At 49.7% G+C, this 10,806-nt stretch overlaps 1 protein-coding gene across 3 annotated transcripts; it reads right to left on the reverse strand.

The window, feature by feature from the left end:
- Positions 1-285: 285 nt before the first annotated feature.
- On the reverse strand, positions 286-5,778 carry Cish (cytokine inducible SH2 containing protein). Of its 3 annotated transcripts, none has more exons than XM_010615438.3 (3): positions 5,412-5,778; positions 1,985-2,205; positions 286-1,731 (listed from the first exon to the last, which is right to left on the reverse strand). In XM_010615438.3, the coding sequence occupies exons 1-3, from the start codon at positions 5,429-5,431 to the stop codon at positions 1,223-1,225; spliced, it is 750 nt and encodes a 249-aa protein (XP_010613740.1). In that variant the 5' UTR covers positions 5,432-5,778; the 3' UTR covers positions 286-1,222. The 3 variants fall into 3 exon arrangements, with proteins under 3 accessions (XP_010613740.1, XP_010613739.1, XP_010613741.1); XM_010615437.3 differs by having other exon boundaries at positions 286-1,755; positions 5,412-5,771; XM_010615439.3 differs by lacking the exon at positions 5,412-5,778 and adding an exon at positions 5,302-5,376 and having other exon boundaries at positions 286-1,755.
- Between the last annotated feature and the right edge of the window lie 5,028 nt (positions 5,779-10,806).

Below are 10,806 nucleotides of genomic sequence, written 5' to 3' on the forward strand. Positions count from 1 at the left end.
CTTCCTCTCTCTCATTTTCCCAAGCAAAACAAGGGGGAATGATAAAGAACAGCTGTTTCTTGTCTTTTCCACCCCTAATTGTGTCCTGTGCAGAAACCACTCATGTGGAAGGTCTCTGGGCCTTGGCTAACCTGTATGTGAGATGCAGGATCATGACAACAGGAGCAAAGGGGACAAACTGTACGGAACTTAAAAGAGGCCCATTGAGGACTCTATAAATGAAAAGTGTAATTTTATTATAATTACAAAAAAAAAATCAGTGGAAGAAAAAAAAGACTACCAAACTGGTTTTTGTGTTACAATAATTATTTTATAAAGTCTTATTAGCTATATGTTTCCCCTCCCTCACATGTAAGCACCTTCCTGGGTGTGGCAGTTGCCCTTCAGCCAGTGTTCCCTCCTGACATAGCACACCCTTTCCAGGGCCTGTGAAAAGGGCAGTGCTGTGCAGCTCCAGCCCAGCCCTGAAGGGGGTGAGCTGCAGGCTCTGTTGGGGACTGAGGTTCTGGTTCCATTTTCCTGTCCATTTACCTGCCCTCCCAAAACAGGGCTGGGGACAGAAGAGCACACATGCTCACACACAGATGGGGCAGCACTAAGACATCCATGGCTGGCTTGGACCCAGCAACACATCTCAGGATGGGGCCCTCCACAGGGAAGAACCAGAGAAACTGGCACAGAACTATCTCTGGACAATCCAGGGCTCAGGGCAGAGAGGTGCGGGTGGATCATCTGAGATCAACACCAAGAATAAATAAATTAAATAAATACTATATAACTGTGGTGTCCCCCAGCCTGGTCCACTTCTCACCAAGGGGGCTCTCATTGTCAACCTCAGTTCCTCTGGCCACCTTCTTCCTAGTGGCTGAGGCTGACTCGAGATTGGGGGCCTGCCCTACCCTGCGGATTGAGAAACTAGGGCTGGGAAAGTCTATACAGTTCAAAAGTCTGGGGCAGGCAGATGAGTGAAGGCCTAGGCTTGTCTTGCAGGGTGAGACAAGGTCCTGCCTGTCTCCCTCTTCTCCGACACATGGCTCACAATAACAGAGCCACAAGTTGTATGATGCCTCCCCTCAATCCCCTGCCTTCTTGTTAGCTCTTCCTGGTCCTGCATGCAGGCACCAGGATGACTGAAGGGGGACGGCAGGGGCCCAAGTCCATCAGGGGCCTGTGTCCACTCCAGGATGTGGTTGCATGAGGTTTGGCAAGGTAGCGGGCCCAGTCAGAGCTGGAAAGGATACTGTCGGAGGTAGTCGGCCATGCGCCGGGGCAGTGGTAGGCAGTCCACATCAGTCACCAGACGGTTGATGACAAGGCGGCACAGGTGCTGTAGGCTGCGGGCACTGCTCCTGCGCACAAAGGGCTGTACCAGTTTTAGGTGTACAGCAGTGGCTGCAGGGCCAGGCAGTGCTGGATCACCAGAAGCATCCTCCTTAGGCATAGGCAGAGCTGGGGCAGGAGCAGGATCAGGGCTGTCACTTCGGGTGTCAGCAGCACAGGAGGCCACATAGTGCTGCACAAGGCTGACCACATCTGGGAAGGCCAGGATACGAGGCCGAGACAAGCAGTTGGAGTCCAAGCGGAAGCTGGAGTCAGCGTACTCAATGCGTACATTGGTGGGGCCACGGGTGGTTTTGACTGACAGCGTGAACAGGTAGCTGGGGTGGGTGCTGTCTCGTACTAGGAATGTGCCCTCTGGCATCTTCTGCAGGTGTTGCCGGGCCTCACTGGCTGTAAGAGAGCCCCAGTACCAGCCTAGGCAGGTGGAAAAGGGGCCAGGGGACTGGTCACATTAGAAATTATCTGGGGGCACCAACCCAGGTCAAGTCAGTACTATGCCTTTCTCTTCATACTCCAGTGGAGAGGGTTGTACCTCGCCCAATACAAAGGGAGAGCTATGTTTCCCAAATCAGACTCAACAGACAAAGCTAAGCTCCCTTAGCACATTTCCTAGGACAAGATCTGCCTCCTCTTTCAGACTTACCAGATTCTTGAAGATAGGAGAAAGTCTTGGCTATGCATAGCAGATCCTCCTCAGGGTCCAGCACCTTTGGCTTACTCTCTGGTTGGATAGGGGTCTCCTCTGCCACCTCTTCCAGGAAGGCTCCAGCAGGCAAAGGCTGCATGGCTGGCTCTGACAGCTCCAGGTTCTGGACCCACAAGGGCCGCTGCCCAACCTGCTCTTCAGCCAGCAAAGGACTAGATCTAAAAGAAGGAGGATTGGCAATGAATAGAAGCTCCAATATTTACCCCATTTCTAGAGAACCCTCCTTAATTGCTTCCATTTATGAAGGGCTAAGTAATCTCTTCCTCTCTATTTTGGATCTAACCCAAACAGATCCTTCCTGTAAGCATTTTTAGTATCTCTACTACAATGACAAACCACTGAAAACTAGCTCTATACTTGTGCTCTACTGGTTGAGGTAGGCTAACTGGATGACACTGGTCCTGACTGAGCCATATGAAGGACCTGTGTGGGGTCCACCAGGGAGGCTCCAAGGTTACTGCAGGAAGCCTGCAGTCACAAGCTGCTTTCCCACACTCAGGTATGTCAGGCAGTAGGACCCAGGTCTACACTGGCTAGGACTTCAAGGCTGAAACAGTTCCCTACTCATACAGGTCATACTCCCATCCTGGCCTCTGTTCCTTTCAACTGAGGGTCAGAAGTGGATAGTACCCTCTAAAGACACTGGGAAGTCTCACTTCCCACAAATATGAGCTCCCATCAAAGGGCAGAGTACTCAATCAACATTCCAGATTGTGCCTTGGCAAGCCATCCCTACTAGGCTCTGTGGTCTTTTGTATAGCTTGCTCCTCTTCCCCAGGGTACAGTTCTCCTTCCATCACTGAAGGGTCTACACTGAGAGGTTTGGCAATATCTTATCCTTAGATGACCGGAGTTAGGGCAACTGAGCTAGCAAAAACCTTTGCAGGAGCTTCCTTGTGGGGAAGCCCACTCAGCTTGGTGATACTGGGCTTCTTTCCCAGGGCAGCAGGGTGGGGACTGGCCAGCCCCCTGAGAAAGGGACTGCTGTTCCTTCCTCATTCTTAATAGAACATACCCCAGGCCTCAGTCTTGGGTCTAGTCCTTGGTGAGCCTTAGGACCCTGAGAGAATAAAACCATGAGTTCTGCTCACACTGGTTGGGGAAAGTGGCACTCAGAGTAATTATAACCCAAAGCCATAATATCACAGAGTCATGTGGAAGTCAGGGTCTGCCTGTGCCAGAGCCAAGTTCCAGGCCAAAGGCAGGAGTCAGGGGAAGGCACTGTAGGCAGAGACAGCCTAAGCATATATTGTCAGTTATTGCTTGTGAGGCAAGAAGAGGTGGGCAGGAGTTGGTGGCAGGCAAAGACACCAGATCTGATAGTCTAGATGACCCTTAGAAGGTCACAGCCCTAGGATCCCTCATGAGGTCAAGGGACTACACAACTCTGGAGCATTACAGTTGCAAAGTACTTTTCCACATCTACCCTGGCTATACTATGGAATACTGCCTGGGGAGCTGGAGGAGGAATTTTGAGGTCACCTTTCTTCTGGGGTCCATAGCTTGGATCATGCACCTTCTGGGACTACTTTGAGTAGCTTGCTGGTTAGTCCAGAACCTCTGGGGCTGGCCAAGACCAGACAGCTTGGCAGACCCTCTGCATAGATCCCCTGTGTGGGTGTGGGCACCTCTGGGGCTGATATGTATCTGGGTGTAGAAAGGCTGTGCTGATCTCCAAAGGCTGGGTGATTTCCAAAGGCTCAAGCGACTGAGCAGGGGTGTGTCCATGGCTGTGTCATCATAGCCCAGGTGGGAGAGGGTGTGTTCCAGGTCTGTGTGTTTTCCTCCCTTGGAGCCTAGCCAGTGAGTCCTGCCTGAGGACCCATGCCAAGAGTATAAACTCAGTAAGGGATAAGGGTCTTCAGAGCTATAGCTGGAAATTCCTGCCCTCAACCTTAGGATGGCACCAGTTGTTCTGGGGCTGTGTGTGTATGTGTTTAGGGGTCTGTTAAAAATATTGCTTCTCAAGCGCAAGTCCCGAGTTCAATCCCTGGTACCAAAAAAACAGAACAAAAAGATCTTGCTCCTCAACATCAATATTGGTCCAGAGGGCACAAGGGGCCCTCAACTAGGGAGATGTGAAATAGGCTGTGGGACCCAGAAAGGGAGTCCTGAGAAGGAAGGTAATGTAGGGGAGGAAAATTCAGGAGTTCCAAAATTCAGAAGAGGAAGAAACATGCTGGAGACAACTGGGGAGAAGTTATCTTCCCAGCACTTCCACATCCTCTTCCCTGGACCAAGGACTATGTAGAGCAAGGCATACTTCAGTCTGGCCCCATCTTCCAGTCTCCTGCACTTGGCATTGTGCCTGTGCTAGTTCTGATAATAGCTGCCACTGGGCCACCCAGCTCTCCCTGGGTGTGGATACCCACTTGTACCTCCTCTTCTCGGAGCATCAGATCAGTGGACAGCATCAGACATTTTTTTTTTAAAAGAATAGGAAAAGACAGGAAGGATCATGTGTTGCCACAAAGGCCCTTTGTCAAGGGTAACTTATACAGTAAAGTTACAATGTGGGTCAAACTGTAATCAACCAGTAAGATTATAAGTATAATCCCAAGGATATATGGCTCACACCATTAATCTTGGCTTATCTACGACTTTTAAAACTGGAACATTTTGGGGAAGGGATGTTCTGGTCACCCATCTGGATGTCTGATGTATACCTGGACTTAATGGACTGGGTGGTACCAATTAAAGTATAACCTCAAGTTTCTGGAAGTAGAGTATCAGACTTTTGACTGAGAGGAATATTGAGGCTCATGGAGTTCAGGTGTGCAAGAACACTCAGTTTAGGCTCAGGTTCTGAGTTATCAGCACCCCCTCCTATATTGTCTTCCAGGGTCTCTGGGGAACTTGGGGGGGGCAGGAGCCAAGGTCGTTATCACATTGGGCTGAGAAGAGGGGTGAGTCAATTGTGGGGATGCTCCCAACAGCTGTTGGTTACCAGGTGCCAGCCTGGGAAGAGGCAAGGATTTCAGGCTGGCTTCCCAAGAGGAGCCTAACTGCTAGCTGGGGCAGGGAAATGGACATTTGGATAGAAAGGGGCAGGGGTTGGTCCAAGGTCACCAGTACGTAGGGTACCCGGTAGGCTAGGGGGAGTCCCTGGGTCCTGGGGGGACACCATGCCATAGGCGTCCATCTCCTTCAGTGAGAACTAAGGGGATCCCACCCTCCTCTTGCCTTCCAGCCCCTAGTTTTCCTACCCACAGTGTGGGGGTGGGGGGCTGCCCCAGGCCCACAGAACGCCGTACCCTCGAGTTCCTTGTGCTCTCGGTCATCTCCAACCCGTCCAGCCCTCCTGAAGCCTGGCAGGGGGCTCGCTGCTTGTGCTCCGCAGTGCTCCCAAGAGAGCCGCGCTTACCCTTGGACGCAGAGGACCATGTCCCAGCGCAGCGGCGGCTCTGTAGGGGCTTGGCGGGATCAGAGTTGAGGGATAAATGGACAAGGAGCGCGCAGATCAGGGTCCCGGAGGGCGCAGCGTCTGGCGAGGACTGAGACGTCCCAGAGGGACAGGGAGGGTTAGGAGGCGGGCCGGCGGGGGCGGGGCGATAAGGTAATCTCTGTCCGCTGCGTCCTAGCCCTTCCCGGAAGCCCTGTCTTCCTAGAACTGCAGGCTGAGCTGTGGGACAGGGGAGGGCGCGGTGTGCTGGGGGAGTCTGCCGGGCGACTGGGCCTAGGGCAGCGAAAGAAAACACCTTTGCTAGATTTCCAAGAACTTTCCAGGAAAACCGGGCAGGGCTCTGTGAGCCGACCAATCGCAGGGAAGGAGGTGGAGCCTAATGGGCGGCGGGGGGGCAATGACAACGAGTGGACTCCGGACAGACGTGCCCGAGCGGGGCCGGACTGGGAGACTAGCACGGGAAGACCAGGTTGAGGGAGGCCAGGGAGGGGCCCCACGCTCCCGCACCCCTACCCCAGATTGCCTTTGACATTCCGCTTTGTTGGGAATGGGCCTGCTCGTCTTTCCATCGAACCGGTGCCAGCGCGAGGCAAGGTCCGGGGTTTTGCCCTCCTTGCTAGACACCTCCCGTAGGCTGTCGCTATTGGTTCGCGCCTGGACACCAAGGCTGTGAGTGGGATTGTGGGGCTTGGGCTAAGGTCTGGAGAAGGATAGAGGGAGAGGGAGGCCTCCCCTAGAAATGAGCAGATCCATTGGGTCTAGCCTGGGGCCACCGCGAACAAAAGGATCCAAGCAAGAAAGTTTTCTTTGAAAAGAGGAGAGAAGGCACACCCGACCTTTTGAATTAGGCTGTGGACCCTGCTAATCGGGGAAGTGACTTGAGGTAGATAGGGACAGTCAGTCCCCAAAATAGTCTATTCTCTGGCTTGGTGAACACCCAGAAAATGTTGGGAGAAAAACTTAATGTTCCAAACACCAGGAGATAATTTGGGGGTAGGATGGGGGGGGCACAGCAGTGACATGGCTCCCATCTATAGTTTACTTGCTACATTTGAATCTCAACAAATGATATTGCCCCTATTCTATAAACATGTAGAGCCCCAGGGAACAAAATGCCTTGTCAGGAAATGGTAGGTTCAGAGCTTGATCAGAAGTCTTCCCTAATCCCCTCTACCTTGCCTAGTTCACTGACTCATCAGGGAACAACTTGAAGGACCATAGGGTCGGTGAGAACCTCCTCCTAACCCTTGGGCCAGAAGGATGGAGAGAGATGAGATTGGAGAGTCAGTAGGATCTCTTCCTCCTCATCTTCTCACTGCCCAGTGTATGCCTCCAGAATCCTCAGAAACAATTTGGGCTAAAAGATCCAGGAAGTAGCAGTGTTTAGGAAGCCTGAATAACAGCCTCAGGACAGACAAGGCCCAAGGTGTCCTAACCTGGATGGAGCAGAGGACAAAGGAGATCTGAAAGTAAAGTCCTATATAATAAGAAAAAAATTGGTTAAGATGACTCCAGTAGACTGCTTCTCTGTGACCTTCCTGAAGGTAAGCCAGATATCAGTGCAACCCTGCCAGCTCCTGCTGAGTAGGCCAGAGAAGCCAGTTTCTTGGGATAGGAGTAGGGTAGGAGGGATACCTCATTACCCATTTGGAGGGCTGGGGTACCTTGGAGAGCTTAGTATGGGGCTCATGAGTGGGCTTCTATCTCTCCAGTAGGAGGTAGCTACTGCACCATTACTGTGAAGATGAAGGGGTTTCACAGCTGCCATGTAACAGAACTACATTTTTTTTTAAAAGTCCTGGGCCTTGTGCATGCTAGGCCAACAACACTCTCACCGCAGAGCTATATTCCTAACCCCCAGAACTTTAACTTTGAACTTGGGTCTTTATGGACCAAATCCTAAGATCTCTACCCCCTACACCATACACTTTCCTGCTCACATTGACTATTCTCCTGAACATTTACTATGTGCCAGACATTCAGCAATTTACAACCTCTTCTTGTACAGTCACAACTACCACAATTATTCCAGCTTACAGGTGAGGAAACTGAGGTGTAGACTGATTACACTATACCCTAGATTTCATAGCTAGCAAGTAGTGGGTTGGAGCTAAGGCCTTACACTCTTCTCCCTCCTTTATCTCTAGGTATTTGTGACCTGCCAATTTTTAGGCATCTTTCAGGATCCAACAGTAAGGTCCACAGCCAAACTTCTTTGTCTCTAGGCCAGTCAAGGGCAGAGCACCATGGGTGTCTCCTTAAAAGCATCACCAACAGAGGTCAGTGATTAGGCAGCTCTGTGTGTAAATGAAAGGTGCCAAGGTTTTTGGCCCTCCAATGATCTTTTGCGAATTTGACCTCACTGTCTTGTACTTCACCTGCATGCTATAAAAGTGGTGTCTTGTTGGCCTCAAGGCTTGTGGGTCCCTCTGGCTATCTCCTTATTACTCTTCTGCCCAAATCCAACCCCTGCTACTGGGCCCATACTGCCATCCAGTGGTGATCCTTAAGAGCCCACTGGCCAAATCTCCAGTTCTTACCACTCACCCATGAGTTTACCATATTGCAGGATTCCTCTGACCTTTCCCACCCAGAACAATCACAGGACAAGTCACAAGAATACACAACAGTGCCTTCCTCAACACCTAGCTGATTGGGTGTCTGTCTGCTCACCATGAGTAGCCTTCCTCTTCCCTTCAAGAACAGTCCACATGTGTGCTGACTGCGCCCCCCCCACACTCATGTTTGGTCACTGTAAGCTACTTCAAGGGCCTATCTTTGTCCTTTGAACACACAGCCATTCTGAATACTGAAATCTCTCATCAGTGTAAAAAGGGATGTGGCAGGTATCTGCTGAAACATGAGCACTGAGAAGAAACCATAGTCTGTCCTAAATGAACAGTTGTAACACATCTGCCTACAATGACCCCATATGGGGAATCTGTGTGCCTGTGTAATCATGGGCATTGGTTATGGGACTGGGAGGGAATAGGTATCACCATTGCTTACATTTTACACTTCTCTATTACAATAGTCAGTTTTCCTGTAGCTGGATAAAATACTTGAAATCCATAACTTCCACATGGAAAAGGGTTTATTTGGCTCATAGTTTCAGACAATTCAATTTACAGTTGGCTAGCTTCAAGAGAGAAACATAGTAGAAGGTGTGATAGAGCAAAGTCACTTAATTCATAGTGGCTGGGAAACAAGCAGGGGAACAGTGCCAGAAAGGAAGGGACCAGAGACCAATTATAGACCCCAAGGTCACACCCACTGTTATGTTTTGTATCTAGATGACCCCCAAAGCCTGATGCACCTGTGGTGCTTTTGGGAGGTGGCTGGATCATGGGTGTGTGATATTGGATTAAAGGTATGTGGTGATAATTGGATCCATCCACTGATTAATTTAGTATAGTTCTGTGTATGGGTAATGAGAAGCTCACTTTGAGTGTGGGTGGCACTAAAATATGCTTGTATCCTAGATGGAATATAAAGGGAAAGATGGAAGGCAGGCTGGCTGCTTTGTTTTTTTCTACCCTGCCATGGACTGTTTCTCCTCTGCCATGCTACTCTACTTCAGAGCCAGATGGCTATGGACTAAAACCTCTACAAACTGTGAGCTAAAATAAACCTTTCCTCTTTTAACTTTGGGTGTCAGATATTTTGTCCCCGCAATTTTGTCCCCTGAAAAGTAAGACACTTACCTAGCTAGACACAGTCAAAAGTGTACTTTACTAATCCTCTAGGTGGCCCCCAAGCCAACCAAGTTGACAATGAAGCTAAATTGTAACATGTATGGTTTGAATTCATTATAACAAAGTTTTATTTATGTGCTTAATTTTTTTGGTAAAAAATACGGAAGCTTAAAGTTCACAATTATAAACTTTTAAAAAGAGCAATTGTAATCTGATTTAATTTTAAAGAAAGAAGATAGCTTCACTGAGAGGCTTCTGGTGGGGCAAGGAATTAACCAGCTTCTACCTTCAGCTGCTCAGCTGCCTAGCTTTCTGCTTACTTGTGGGACCCCATTCATCCTGTTTTGCCTTCAGTTCATTAGGCCTGAACTAATTGCTTGCAAAACGTAGTGCTTTCCCCAGCCTCCCCACAGGAGAATATTTTGGATCACAGGGCTTTCTCCAAAGCTCTGAGATCTTGGATTTGATTGTCATGTGGGACTAGGGGACATCAGTCCTGGGTCAGCTGGTATAAACGTGTGTGGGTCTCTTCATGCACATGTATATCTGTGTGTATGTACATGTTGTGTGTATGTTTGTTTATACATACTCATGCCCATGTGTGTCTCTATTTGTGCACCTGTCAAATGCATATGCACATGTGTAAGAGTATGCTTGCACATTTGACTGTGCATGTGGAGGCAGGGAGAACTACAAGAAGAGGCCACAGGCCAAGTGTGGTTATGCATGTCTGTAATCCCATGTGCGCAGGAGGATGAGGCAGGAGGTCACAAGTTCAAAGCTAGCTAGGGCAAATTAATGAGACCCTATCTCAAAATAGTTTAAAAAAAGGGCTGAGGATATAGCTCAGCACAAAAGCCCTGGCTTCAACCTCCATTACTCACACAGCACACACAAAAGAGACTCTGATTTGCGGGTAAGAGCCTAGGCCTGAGGATGTACTTTGGGGTTGGAATACTGACTCTGTATGATAGATGCTGACTTTAAGCAGATTAATTGACCTCTATGGAATGGTCTCTTCTGTGAGTTTGATCTTCTTCCTCTGATCTTGGTGAGGTTGTGGTGTTTGGGTGGAAAGCCTACCTAGTGTCTGGTCAGCATGAAATGCTCAGTACGGTTAATTGAGCCTATTGTTTGGGGATCCCTGCTTAACTGAATGCTGCTAGCTTGAAGTTCACCTGGAAGAGACAGGGCTAGAGCTCCAAGCCCTGTCCCAACTCAGCACCTGCACACAGAGGGTACCCACCAATAGTGTAGCCCCCCATCACCCATGTACTCAACCCTCAAAAACGGTCATCAGGGATGAGGAGGGCATCAGGTTCTGGTTTTTAGGAGCTTCTGCTTGGAGAATCCTGGACCTGCAGCCCAGGAACCTAGGAGGTTGTGGGAAGGCCTCAATGGTGGATGATCACTCATTCAGAAGCCAAGAGAGTGGCCTCAAGATTCATTTGGATGAATCAAGGTCACAGTGCCTGCAGCTTTAAGTATAGCCTGAAGATGGCAGCAGAGACTTGTTCAGAGATCTACCTCTCAGCAGGTTCTCAGTACCCACAGAAGACCACCTTGCAAGGGTCTTTCAGTCTTAAGGGTTGAACAATTTAAGGAAGTAGTGCAGATTTGCCACCAGGAGACAGCCATAAGATGAGGCTCTAGATAGCTTG

The sequence above is a fragment of the Fukomys damarensis genome, unplaced genomic scaffold (genome assembly GCF_012274545.1).
Source record: "Fukomys damarensis isolate Sample0158 unplaced genomic scaffold, DMR_v1.0_HiC HiC_scaffold_37, whole genome shotgun sequence".
NCBI classification, from domain to species: Eukaryota; Metazoa; Chordata; class Mammalia; order Rodentia; family Bathyergidae; genus Fukomys; species Fukomys damarensis.